The sequence below is a fragment of the Anoplophora glabripennis genome, unplaced genomic scaffold (genome assembly GCF_000390285.2).
Source record: "Anoplophora glabripennis isolate ALB-LARVAE unplaced genomic scaffold, Agla_2.0 scaffold830, whole genome shotgun sequence".
In the NCBI taxonomy this organism is placed as follows: domain Eukaryota; kingdom Metazoa; phylum Arthropoda; class Insecta; order Coleoptera; family Cerambycidae; genus Anoplophora; species Anoplophora glabripennis.
This window is the reverse complement of record NW_019417085.1, coordinates 37,427-52,368: the sequence shown is the minus strand read 5'-3', so window position 1 is coordinate 52,368 and position 14,942 is coordinate 37,427. Positions and strand designations below refer to the sequence as shown.

The 14,942-nt window shown below is 30.1% G+C and overlaps 1 protein-coding gene across 1 annotated transcript in view; it reads left to right on the top strand.

Moving 5' to 3' along the window:
• Positions 1–6,294: 6,294 nt before the first annotated feature.
• LOC108912062 (circadian clock-controlled protein-like) overlaps positions 6,295–14,942 on the top strand; it is a 38,962-nt gene continuing 30,314 nt past the window's right edge. The window contains exon 1 of the mRNA XM_018717222.1: positions 6,295–6,425. Within this exon, the coding sequence (XP_018572738.1) occupies positions 6,332–6,425 (94 nt within the window). The 5' untranslated portion in view covers positions 6,295–6,331. The remainder of the gene's footprint in view (positions 6,426–14,942) is intronic.

Below are 14,942 nucleotides of genomic sequence, written 5' to 3'. Positions count from 1 at the left end.
TTTATTTACCTTTTTATCTTCTGAATTTTATTTAGCTCCTACGACACTGCAAAGACAAGACAAAGACAAATAAATAATGTTCGCTTTGTCGCACCATCGTACCGAAGTCGTGAACATAATATGCCTATGACAAAGATAGATTATTTCGTTCGCTATTGTCAATGCGCGTGCGTTAGTAATCGTGTGTTTTTTGAATTATTCTAAGCTCAATATCCATTGTTAATTTCAAAAAGGTAAATATTAATGAGGACTAATATTTTTGTTGATTTAAATTTTGTAAAACCTCGATATTTTTACGCATTCTTGTCTATGTAAAACGTGGAAATTTATTTATTAATACTTGTAGACTTGTAGTTTGAATTGTATTAATAATAACATAGTGATAACAATAACATAAATATATATCATATAATTTTTTGTCCAAAACATTAAGAAAACAAGAAATTTTCTTACAAGGAAACTATCCCAACCCGAACACTTCGATTTTCAAGATTTTTATATATGTTGTAGAACATAAAAGATTAAGAGACACGTATTTTTAAGTATTACACACACGTATTTATCGGCGGAAAAACATTTTTACGGGGTGAAATACACCCTCAAAGTTCGAGCCCAAAACAGTTTTTTCTAAATATCTGGGGTTCTAATCAATATTTTGAAATGAAACAAAATGGAAATTACTTATTATAAAAAACCAATATTTCGGAAGTGATTCCGTGTTTGGGGGTTGTTACTATCCTTATTTTTTATTTCAGAAAAACTACATTTTTTTTTATAAAAAATTCATATTTACTCAAAGAGAGTTAAAAATATGATTTATGTAAACAAATTGACAAAATTAAATTGACCAGTTTCGGGTTTTTCGTTAAAATTTCTTGTTTAAGGGGTGAACAACCCCTTAATGAGAAAAATGTCTATTCAATTAGAATCAACATTGTAAAATAAAAAAAATGCTTTTTCTCTGACCATACAAATAATTTTTTCTTTTAAGCCTAAAACGGNTTGAAAAACCCCTTTGTTTTATCTTTTTTCACCCTTGGCCGGGGGTTGAACAAAAAATTACTCTCACTTATTGTTATAATATACCTTAAACTAACTCATATCCAAAATTCAGCCAAGTTGACAAAATTTCGATTTAAAGGCTTGTTTAATTGGACTATAAAAGAATGTTCAACTCTTTCATTGTGAGTAACTTGCATATTTGTAATAATATGTTAAAATAAATTATGTGAAAACATTGGTATGAAGTTACTATATAAAGCTTTATGTATAAAATCGAAAGAAAGTTTATATCTTGGGATCAAATGAAGTGTGTCATTTTTCCCCAAAGATTTGGCTGTCTTATTTTTACCACACTTGACCCTAATTATAGCAGCTAAGTATTTATTCAAAATATTTTTTTCATTTTTCATTTACCTTCGAATACAAAAACTTTGTAATACACATTGTCGCGGATTTAGGTACCTAGGTTGGTTGTCTGTTGTCTCACAAACCACGGTTGTCTATTCTACTCCTCGTTCATAGCCCGACATAGGGTGTCATTACACGGATTTTGCTCGGTCTGACTAGCTTGCGGTGGAGTTAACCTACCATCTCCCCTTACCAAGTTTACCATTGTGAGTTCTAGTGTTGCTTAGGATTGATATTTCACGCTCTAATTGTTGTGGTTTGACCCAAGACGCATTTTGGACACTTGCAACTTTNCAAAAATTTTTTTCTTTTAAGCCTAAAACGGATTTAAACGGATACAAACCACCCCTCGTGTTCGCCCCAAAAATAATATTTCCGTGATAACTCGGGTTCTAATCAATATTTTGGAATGAAACAAAATGGAAATTACTTCTTATAAAAAAAAAACATTGTTTCACAAGTGATTCCGTGTTTGGGGGTTGCAACCCTTATTTTTTATTTCGTAAAAAATGTTTTTTTTGCACTTTTTAATAAAAAATTTATATTTGCTCAAAAAAATTAAAATATATCATTTATGTTAACAAATTGACAAAATTAAGTTGACCTGTTTTTTATCGGCGGAAAAACATATTTACGTGGTGAAATACAGCCTTAAAGTATGCCCCCAAAACAGTTTTTTCAAAACTGTTTTAAATATCTGGGATTCTAATTAATATTTTGAAATGAAACAAAATGGAAATTACTTATTATAAAAAACAAATATTTCGGAAGTGATTCCGTGTTTGGGGGTTGTTGCTATCCTTATTTTTTATTTCAGAAAAACTATATTTTTTTATAAAAAATTCATATTTACTCAAAGAGAGTTAAAAATATGATTTATGTAAACAAATTGACAAAACTGAATTGACCTGTTTCGGGTTTTTCGTTAAAATTTCTTGTTTAACAACCCCTTCATGAGAAAAATGCCTGCACGATTAGAATTAACATTGTAAAAATAAAAAGGCTTTTTCTCTAACCATACGAATAATTTTTTCATTTAGCTTAAAACGGATTTAAACGGATGCAAACTACCCCTCGTGTTCACCTCCAAAAATAATATTTCCGTGTTAACTCGGGTTCTAATCAGTATTTTGGAATGAAACAAAATAGCAATTACGTCTTATAAAAAAAACCTTGTTTCACAAGTGATTCCGTGTGTGGGGGTTGCAACCCTTATTTTTTATAGAGGAAAAAATGTTTTTTTTGCAAACTTTTATAAAAAATTTGTATTTGCTCAAAAAAAATTTAAAAGTATCATTTATGTCAACAAATTGACAAAATTAAGTTGACCTGTTTTTTATCGGCGGAAAAACATAGTTACGGGGTGAAATACAACCTTAAAGTATGCCCCCTAAACAGTTTTTTCTAAATATCTGGGTTTCTAATTAATATTTTGAAGCGAAACAAAATGGAAATTACTTATTATAAAAAACAAATATTTCGGAAGTGATTCCGTGTTTGGGGGTTGTTGCTATCCTTATTTTTTATTTCAGAAAAACTATATTTTTTTTTATAAAAAAATCATATTTACTCAAAGAGAGTTAAATATGATTTATGTAAACAAATTGATAATTAAATTGACCTGTTTCGGCGTTTTCGTTAACATTTCTGTTTAGGGGGGGGGTCTGTTTTGGGGGTGAACCTTAATGAGAAAAATGCCTGTACGATTAGAATTAACATTGTAAAATTAAAAAAAATGCTTTTTCTCTAACCATACGAATATTTTTTTCTTTCAGCCTAAAACGAATTTAAACGGATGCAAACTATACCCCTGACGTTCACCCTCCAAAAAAAGTTGATTTCTAAATATTTTGGGTTNTGCAGCATTAGCATTTCGCTGTGGTTTATTTCAACAAACCTTTTAAACTTTCTGTCTGTTAACGTATATACAATTTTTCAGACGATTTGGAACAGTGGTGTAACGCCTCAGCTCCATTTCAGAGGGAATCAATCTCCATTACGAGTAACTCCATAAAGTTTATTTTAAACTTGTTTGTAACCACCACAATATTTACCATTCGAATATCGTGACAAACGAAAAAGAATTGTATCTGAAAATCAATAAATCTAATGTACCATTCATCAACATTTTGATAAATATGTATAATAAATATATTTGTATGGATTTTTTGTCAAAATATCGTAGCAATTTTATAATGCTATATTTAGATGTTTAATATATCGTTACCTGAGAACCAGACTATTCTATCTCCATATTTTTCTTAAATGAAGATTTTGTCATTACATTGTTCCATGTCCAATACCATATATGCCAATATATTCCAAGTACGCCTATGTCACGTACTTTTCTGAATACAGACTGGCCTTTTTATTCCAAGTCCATTTAACCTTATAAATATTCGGACCACAATATTCTATGTCCTCTCGTCCAATGAGGTATAAGAAATTGACATCATGTGAGGACGTAGAACAAATTGGCTCAAATATTACATATTATTTAGAGCTTTTGTATTGCGGCTGCAAGTTATGACAAGAATTATATTGTTTTTAATGTTTTTTACGGAAATTACGGTCTATTTGCTATCAAAAATGCTAGAAGTAAAAAGCCATACAAACTTATTCAGATGTAAAAAGATACATTTTTGGACTTCAAATGTATATATCAAAATATATGCTCCTCTGTAATGTTCCATATACTAGCATAGTCCAGATTTCTTATGAAAATAATGTGAACTCCTTGAAGTATAAAATGAAGTTTAGCGTAAATAATTTACATATAGTAACATTTTGAAAGATAGTAAATCATTTTTAGAAGGCATTCCAGCTCCTGCAGTTCAGCCTCCTCCAGTTGACCTTCCTAAAAACAAAGGTTTTCATATCAGATCTTTGACAAATAATTTTTCTGCTGTAGACCCACAGTTTTGGAAATGCGTAATTAAAAAGTTTTAAACAATAATGCTTTTGTGGATTTTGTTTAAACAATGATTTAAATTTCAGTTGTTTATCTTTGTGTTACCTCCTTACAAATTGGCAGTTTAGTAGTATTATGTAAAATATGGATCTTTGCTTTGTGTTAAAATATCAATAATAATCATTAGGTATTCTAATAAAATTGTTTAATTTTTGGGTTTTAAAAATAATGGCAAATGGACATACAATTAAGCATGGTAACTTGCGAATGTACATATGTTTTAGTATAAATTATTCTATGTCCACAACATTTTTTATTTGTATATTTTTTTCAGAATCCATTATAAAAATATAGTTGCACGAGAAACCATAAACCTTTTCGATTTCAACGCTTTCATACTTTCATAATTAGCTCCTGTAATATTTAGAAAAATGGACATAGAATAGTCTGGTTCTAAGACGACGATATAACAGTGCATGCAATGCAGTGGTTGCTATACAGTACGAATGCTCGAGATTCGGTCAAGTACACACTCTGGCCAGACATCCGTGCTCTGGTTATTAAATCGCGGAAAACTTGAATTGGTGGTCGCACACTGGCTGGGTAGATTCCGCTAGGCGGCCTAATGGTCCGGTTTAGTTCTAGAAAAACTGTGTCCTCAGCGAGTACAGCCATCTCCGAGTAGTTGAAGGTCTGAAACTGATATGGGTTATTTAGGGGTGTGAATTTGAAAAATAGGGGCGAAAAATTTATCTCCTTATATCTGGCGGCAATCGCGATATCTGCGGAGCCTCGCGAGAAATATTATAAAGTGAAAAATTGAGTTTGCTTGTGAATTCTATTTATGTTAGGACGAAATTATCAAAGCAAGTTTATCTTACAGTTAACTAACTATAAGCTTATAATGTGATTTGTTTTAATTAAAACGTACGAAAGCCAGCACATTTTAATCTTCTAGTTAGTTAATTGTAATATAAACTTGCTTTGATAATTTGGCCCTTAGCGGAATTACTTTATGTGTTTTAATATTTCTTTTACGGTGGGAACTGCGTTATATGGCTCGTTTTGTAAAATTGTTGTGAATATCCGAAAAATAGGCAAATTTTGAAGAGATGGTTGATGGTGAATGTATGTGGCGGCAATCCAGGACGGTGGTCATTATTACTGTGATGACCTCATGACTCTCCTCCTTCTTCGTCTTCTTCTTCTTAATCTTCCTGTATTTCAGGTGGAGACGGATTACCTGGTGGTACTGGCCTTAACTGATCGATGTGGTACGGGAATTGGCGACCATCGTAGATTTGCGCTGTCTTCCTGAGCCTTTGGGAAACGGTTCTGCCCAAGCTTGAGCAAAGGGGTCTGAGGGGTTGTACTACCTTACTATAGGGGTTAAAACATAACAGAATAAGTGCATTTAATTCTAGTTGGTGTTTCTAAGAGAAAAAGTGGCTCCCATTATATTCTACAGAATGTTCTTAAAATATTTAAAAATATTGTTTCCTATTTGTAAAAGTTTGACGGTCCATAGTTCGAAAAAGAAGTTTTTGACATATAAACTTTTTTATTTTTCCTTAGAATTATCTATTTAAGGTTTGTGCACTTCCTCGTGGGATAGCCTGTATAAGAAAAATATTCCTAACTTTGGATAACTAAAACGTTTCAGTTTTTACACGTTATAGTGTTATACCCTGTATAGGGCATTGCATTAAAACATGTATACATTTTCTCCAAGACTTTAATACAAAACACTCTCTATACCTAATTCTAAATTTGCCATTACATCATCCCCTTGTACGGATATTACCGAATATTATCCCTTCCAAAATGAGCAGCAATGTTAAGAGGAATAATAATAATACCTATATCATAAGTCCCTACCTTTGAAAACCCCCCCATAAAATGTATTTAATACTTTCTTCATGACTTTACTTGACTATTGGCTAAATTATTTTATTTAGTCTGAATTCAAAGGTCGTTGTTACTACTAGGTTTTATATTTTCAAAATAAAAATGTACTCTGTGTCTTGTTTGTGTTGTATCATTTTGTGCATGGTAAAATTTGTGATTACAGAAGGAGCTGAGAAAAATTCCACATTTGTAACACGTAAGTGAAGAAGCACAAAAAAATTTTAAAGTTATTTGAATCGGATGGGAATTAAAAACATATTTATGTATGCAGTCAAAACAATTAAAGTTCCTACAAATGTTTCGATAAGTTACAGTTTCATTAGAGAGAAATCGGAAATTATATGTAGACATACATGTGATATGATATCATTTTATGTTTTCTGACTGCCATATTCGTTTTCCTTAACACTTTTTGTTACAACTACATCATATGCCTGTATAAATCGTGCTAACTAGATGAAATTTTTAAAAAATTATTAGATATTCAAAATATTATAAAAAAAAAATAGGTTGATTTAACTGCTCTTTCTATGGAAAATTAAATTCTCAATTCTTGTTACCTATTGGAAAACATTTTCTTATATATTATAAACTAATTGGGTGAATGTCCAATAAATAAATCTAATCTATTTATTTTCAACCAAGAATTCGTACTCAAAAGTAAGGGCAGGCTCAAAATTTTGCAGGACAAGTTCAGCTTACCTGGTTCGTGGTTGCGACCTTGTAGTCAAGTTCAAACCACCCTTTCTCTTGGCATGCCGTATTAATTTACACTTTCTGATTATTTTTAAAGTAAATGAGAAAAAGCCAGAATGCAGATATTAAATTGAGAATACTTGTAAACGCTGCATCAATCATTTAGTTTATCAAGAAAACATTTTATGACTACCTATGCCACTTGCTTATGAGTTTGTTATGGATTTATAAGGTTATGTTCCGGATATCAATTTTTATAGAAATGAAAGATGTAGAAAACTTTCTGTCAAACATAACATTCTGTTCCATCGGTCGGTGACATTTTGTCATTGCTCATTGTAAATTATTTATTAAATTTGAAATACAAATAAGTCATAGTCTGTTTTAAATCTAGATAACTACACCTTTATTATCGCACTTAAAATTTTGTTTATTTGTGTACATACTTAGATATTATTAATATTTTAATAAGATTAAATAAAAATATTTTATATAAATACCTACTCTTTGAACTGTATTCCTTTTTGTGCTGTTATATAACCGTGGAATTACCTACGGCATGATACAATAAAACGTAACTTGTTATATAAAGCATTGACACACAAACGAGAATGAGGAACAATACTTTTACCTTCAAGCTGTCTGCAAGTTACTGATGTATACAGCAACATATTACGTAACTTACTGGGATATATCTTTACCACTCCCAGTAAGACTTGAAAACACATGAGAATACGAATATGTACATACGGACATGGTTAAAAAAAACATTATTAGTGTAGTAAATTGCGATATTTGAGATTCAAAATAAAGTTGAAAATTAAATTTTAAAAGTGTATTCAAATATACAGGATGATACAGTATTGAAGCATGGCGATGAAGTTTTTTTTTTTTTATAACACAGCCTATATATTTTTATTTAAGTATTTGAAATCATAATCATTAGAGCTGTCACAATCGGTCCGCTAGCCATTGGCGCCGTCAGACATGCGGGCCGATTTCCCTGTAATCGAACAATTTCTTTTACGATTTTAGTTGTCCTTTGATGCATAATTGTGTGTAATTAGTTGAGCGTAGTTAGTGCTAAAAAACAGCAAACAATTCATACTATAATGACTACAAAAAACAAATTTAAAGTGTCTATATTAGTATTATACAGCGTGGTAAAAAAGTTCTGCATAAAATTAATATTTTCGTTAAACAATTTTTTTTTCGAAAAACGGTGAGACCCGTCGATTTTTATTTGATCCAGGGCACCTTGTTATGTGGAAAATTTTTTTTTCGATAATCCACTTACGGCAGCGATGACATAATTTTTTTTTTAAATGACAACGCATATTTTTTTCGTTCGAAATTGATGACAGTGATAATTATCTAAACAACGGTGTGAAAATTGTTATGTAAGACATCGAAATTTTCACACCGTTGTTTAGATAATTATCACTGTCATCAATTTCGAACGAAAAAAATATGCGTTGTCATTTAAAAAAAAAATTATGTCATCGCTGCCGTAAGTGGATTATCGAAAAAAAAATTTTTCCACATAACAAGGTGCCCTGGATCAAATAAAAATCGACGGGTCTTACCGTTTTTCGAAAAAAAAATTGTTTAACGAAAATATGAATTTTATGCAGAACTTTTTTACCACACTGTATATTATCATATAAAAACTATTCAGGTGGAAAACAAAACAGAAATATTTTTTGGAATAGAAAAGAATATTATGAAAGTAAAGAAAATAATGAGTTCTAAAAATACCTATTTATGCTGGTCCCTTCGTTTAAATGTTTGATATTTTATTTTTTTTGTAATAAATTAATAATGAATTAATAAAAAAGCAAGGAGTAATAAATTATGTACTCAGGTCAGTATTACAGCTTTATCACTAGTACATTTGACCAACAAAGCGGCACTCAACACGTGTTATTTCAAGTGTATGTGGTCATGGGGAAAGTTAAATATCGAACAATACTTTTACTAAAAAAATATAAACAATAATGTAATTCAGTATATACATATTTGCATATGTATAAAAACGTTTAAAATAAATATTAATAAATATAAAATAACAAGTATTAAACAGTACACAACACACACGTACAAAGAAACTGGCGAAAACCAGAAGACTGAATTTATGTTTGATTTAATCTTCATAATGATTGCATGTAAGCTACCATTTGATATAGTAAATAATAAAACTTTTCATTCCTACTGGAATAAATACAACCCCGAGTAGAAATTACCATGTTGAACCAGCTTGGAAATAGATTATTTAATTATGCAAATATTACATCAGTAATAAGTTTCACTGAAACAAGGGCAGAAACATACCTGATGATGCGATCTATAACGGTTCCCATCCAGATTGTGGAACCGATGGCAACGATGCGTAAAACAATTTACGTATTTTACAACAATACAATGACATAAATCATATAATCATTGTTCACTTTATTTTATGTTGATGATCCGCACCGCACGCCTTTGGTGCGCGATCAATAATCATAATAATAACTCAGGTTTTTTATAGGACGCATTATAACATAGTCCAAATTTAATAGTTTTTGATAAATAAGAAACCTTCTTTTCGCTATTTAAGATATTTTTTTTGACTAAATTTTCTTTGATAGAAAACTATACAATATTGTTTGTAGAATTTTTTACTTAGCTCATTTTTGGAATAATACTTTATATTTTTTCATCTTTTATTGATTTTAAAGTCTCTACTGAAATTATACATTTTTTTTAATGAGAATATAAAATAAATCTCTATCGGGAAAGTCAATTTTTTTCAAATATCAATTAATCGAAATTTTTCTTTTATACATACCTACTTCATTGGTAACACTTTATGTGTATATTTGCAGTCTTTCTAAAAACGCAACCTTATACAGAATACCTTATCTTAAATGTCACTGCTACTTAATATTTCTACAATTTCTACAATTTAGGTCTTTTCTGTAAGATAATGAAATGAAAATAGTAGGTAATAATTATACCATAAGGGTCTTTAACTATCTTAAGTTTTATCAAAATCAGTTATTAATAAGGATAGTTTTCTAACTACCCTTAACAGATTTTTTTTTTATTCCTTTGAATTATTATCAAGCAAATAATATCACATGGTTGTAAAAAATCGAATGAAATGCAAAGTCAAGCACAAAGATTACAACTCATGATAAAGATGAATGATTACCAGTTAGATGTTTCAAATAGTTCTGCAGGACAGCACACAGGTTCCGTATCAAGAAAAAAAAAAAGAACTAACCCTCTGCGCCAAAAACATCAGTCAACTACATTATCATTATTGGTCAGTAACAAATTACCTTCCTTAGACGTTTTAACTAAAAATAGTCATGTCATCATGTCACAAGTTTATATTGGACAACAAATTGCATAGGCTTGTTGGTAGACTTCTAGGACAGATGTCACCTTGAAACGTAAGAATTTAAATGATAGCACGCGAAAGTGACAATCAGGGAGACTAGACAAGGAGCACGAACTCATACGGGAAAATTGACAAAATTTGTCGAAGAAATGGCAGAAGTTGGGGTGCCGCTAGTGTTCCATATGTCCCAAGTGAATGTAGCATAATAAATACGAGTGAAGTAAGCAAATAACCAATTTTATTTTATAATGAGTTTAGTAAATATATCGGGGAGGTATACTAACCTAAAAACTAAAAGTCAAGTCAATAATTATTACAATTTGTTTTTAAATAAAAACTTTCGAAAATAATTTAACGATACATATGGAACACTAGCGCCCTCTTATTTTTGTAAGATTTTTGTTTACATGGAGTTCGGGTTCCTTGTGTAGTCTCCATGGTGACAATCATTAGTATCATTACAACGAAACTGTCACCATGAAAGATGCCTACTATCTGAAAATGTCAAAAAAAGCTATTGTTCTGAGCCATACATTATTTACAAAATAATTATTTCTGACTAAACTACGCAGAATTCGGAAAAAAAGTAGACATTTTTTCTTCAAAAAAGTCTAATTCGTTAAAAAATAATATTATTTGCTTGATAATTCAAAGGAATAAAACAAATTCGAAAAATTTATGTTAAGAGTAGTTAGAAAACTATCCTTATTAATAACCGATTTTGATGAAACTTATGATAGTTAAAGACCCTTATAGTATGAGTATTACCTACAATTTTCATTCCATTATCTTAATCAGAAAGAAAGTTATTTTAAAAAATCCAAATGATAAGACCCCTTTGGAGGCCATACCTCGGTAACTATGTTCCGGTGGACTAATGTTTATAGAAATTTTTTTTACTATTTTTGGCTCTACTTTCACCTCTTTAAATTTTGTACCAACTTTTCCAAACACACTGTATAACAATAATATTGTATAACAGTACGAAGACTTATGACGGTAAAATTATATGGACACTATGGATGATGGTATTATACAATAAATTATACATGTCATGTATTACTACTTCGTTTTAATAATCTAAAAAATAACGTTACTAGCTGAATGTATTATGAACGTAACATGTTACATAAATTGCTGTCACAAATATATAAATGAGGAAATTTTACCTTCATACCTACACACTTGTTCTAAATATAAATATATCTTATACAAATGAGTTCTTGCATCAGTTCCTTGAATTTTATTATGTCTTGTTTTATGCAATGCTGGAAGTAATTTATGTGTACTTAAAAATTAGAAGGAGAAAGTTCTCTATCTTCCCCGTTTACTGCTTTCTCTATTTGTATGAATCTTGCTTAAAAATAAATAATTGTTTGTGTGGCAATTCCTAATATTTATAATTATATCTCAAGACCGTACTGATGCAACGCGATTGATCGGATCATGCTGATAATATAGATTTTGAAATATTATATAGTCTAAGAAAATATTTTGATATTTTCGTGTTATATTATTTATTAAAATGAAGAACATTATCTTTTTTGAGTAAGATTTGCGTTTGCAGTAAAACAAATATTCCACTTTATATATTGTATTTATGTACTTATAGTAGGTACTACTTATTTCACTGAAGAATTGAAGAATTTGATTGAATTCCGTATCAATCAAAGTTAATTAGACTGCGGTTTAGCTCAGATTAGTCAAAAAGTTAATTTCCAGAGTCGGATACAAAATTTAATTTTCTTTCAGATAATGCTGCAGCGTTGCCACGTTCAAACTTTTAAAATTATCTAAGATAAATTGTACGTTTTTAATACCTGTGTTGTTTAAACATATAAAAACTTGATTTGATAAATCATGTTTAATATTAAATAAAAAAATATACTAAAAGTAATATCCTCATGATGTATCAGAAAATAGTTACCTACTATTCAGACAACCTAGCCAGTCTTTTTAATAGAAAAATAATTCAGTATTGCAGTAGGTAATTGTTATAGTTAATAGATAGGCTAGAATTAGGTAACAGATAAGTTAAGAAGAGGACTTCTTCCATCGCAATAACTTTGACGCTATTTGAAATTTGAAAATAAAATTGTTAAATTTATATTGTGTCCCCACCCAAGACGGTAGTTTTGAGTATGCTTGTTATTTGTTCTTTTAAACAACAGGCGTCGCTGCATTGGGCATGTTCCTTTATTATGCAGTGCAGTGCGTTTTCTTATTTAAACATATTTAACAACATTAAACATATACAGCGTAATTCTGTCATAATGTCATTAATTTTAAGGGAAGATAGGGGAAAATAAGTAGAATACAAATACGCCGTTAAAAAAATTTAAAATGCATATTTACCCTAAAAAAAATATTTTCAAATCATTTTTAACCCCGTTTCGGACCGCTCCTGACCGCTGACCTACAAAGGTTTATCGTTTATCTTGAGCTACCGTAATATTCGGTCATTAACCTAGCACTTAATGCGTTTTTAATCCGCAGTAAGCGACAACAAATAAACAGTTTTCACTATGTTTTATAAATGAATGAGTTTTTAGTATTATGTTCAATCAATTATTCAGTTTGTAGTCCGTATACCTTATTGTGTGACTTATTGCTTTTCAAATAGTAGTAATAATCACTCACTCCTCCGTCCATAGCACTTTGTTAATAAAAATGAGGATCCGCTGGACTTTGATTTTGAAACCAATTGCAAAATTCAAGACGACTGGGTAAATCAATTGTCTCGCTTCAACGTTCGAACGATCTATAGCCCACCGGCACGTTCCCTGTTGTGGAGTAGGGCGCCGAATTAACGGGAGTTAAGGGCTAATTTGTTTGTTAAAAGGTCGCGTAATTTTTTTTTCGATTTTCCTCTTTATTAGGCCTTCCGAATACGAGCTAAATTAATGATATTATGACTGAATCATTGTATAGGGTGTCGTTAGTTCGTGTTAATTGTTATTGTTAATGACAAACAAATTTTGAGTAGAGATTTGACATTTGGGGAACGAATTTGCATGGTTAAACAATAATCTGTAATGTATTTTCATTTATGATGATGAAAATTATGTAGGTTTTAACGCGAATAAAAAAAATGAATATTTTACAGGGTTTGGTCATTGTAAAAATAATTTCTTGTCCTATTTTTATAAATTAATTTATTCAGTTCTTTGCGGACAGTAATACATTTACCATTTTAAAATTTTAAAAAAATATACACTACTTCAAACATATTACCGCTTCACTAAAATAATTTTGGTAACTTATTATTACGTTGTATATAACAAATTAAAATTATTTACAATAAATATTAGTTGTACAAAAAATGTTTTATGTCAATATAACTCTTTGAATAACATTTAATAAATAATAAATTTAAAACCCCTAAAATTTCAAATTTTTTATTTGGAAATAAACTATTTAATATCAAGTATTTTCACTTGGAGTAGTGTATTATTTGTACTGTGAGGAGGCCGACTACTGAGACAGTGCATTTTTACTAAAAAAGCTGATCCAAAATCCTTCGAACCATTAATTTTTATGCAATACATAAATCATTAGTTCGACAATCACTCATTATTCCCATTACTAATACTAATACAACATACATAATACAGAAATAAATAATTGTACCTAATATTTGAAAAGAACTATGTAAATCTTATACCTCTGTTGTAGAGTAATTATTATTAGAGGTTTTAATAAGAAAATTATTGATAAGTTTTAACTTTCTTGGAATGAAAATCTTATTTTAACAAAATAAATTTCAAAGAGTTTGTTTTTTAAGTTTAATGGAGCAATTTTCCAGCATCTTTATTGGTGGTGTTAAAGAAATTTCATTTTCACTGCAGTATTCATTTATCTTTTGTTTTAAATATACAATTTCAAATTACTTTTAAATGTCGGCCGTTCGTCTTTTGGATTCATTTTCGTCCGAATTATTTTCATCAGAAATCGGACTGATAATTTTGTCATTTCGCCCATGTGGTATCGTCCACTGGACAAGTTTTTGCTTTGCAGAAATCAGTCGTACAGACTGATTTATCAAATCAGCATATTATAATTGTTAATAATATGGATGATTATCTTTTGGAAAATAGTTATCTTATCCGATTTCTGACGAATTCAATTCGGACGAAAACGCATCCAAAGGACGACCCGGCCTACATGTAAACGACTCAATTTAATTATCACAAAGCATGATTTGCGTTAATTACTCAATGGAAATGATTTTGCAGCGTACTGTAGAGAAAAAATATAGTTTCCAAAACATCAGGGACTACCTACGTAATCTAACTAAATGATTATTAACAAGCTTGTCTATTAAGTTGGTAATTTTTAGGATTAATAAACTATTAGCAAACAAAGTTCACACTGTTCTCGTCAGTGTGAACCTGGGGTTACAGGTGTACTCTTTTGGCTTATATGTATGTATATGTATACACATAATATGTTTATTGTACAGGCTGGTCCATTTTCGATGGGAATTCAGGGTATTTCAGAAACTACTAAAGATATGATAAATCTAACACGACGTTCTCGAGCTCGATTTTCATGGCAAACTCGACTGTCAAATCAGATATTTGCTATCTTCATTTGTTTCTGAGTTACAGGGCGTTTCTTGTTATTGTC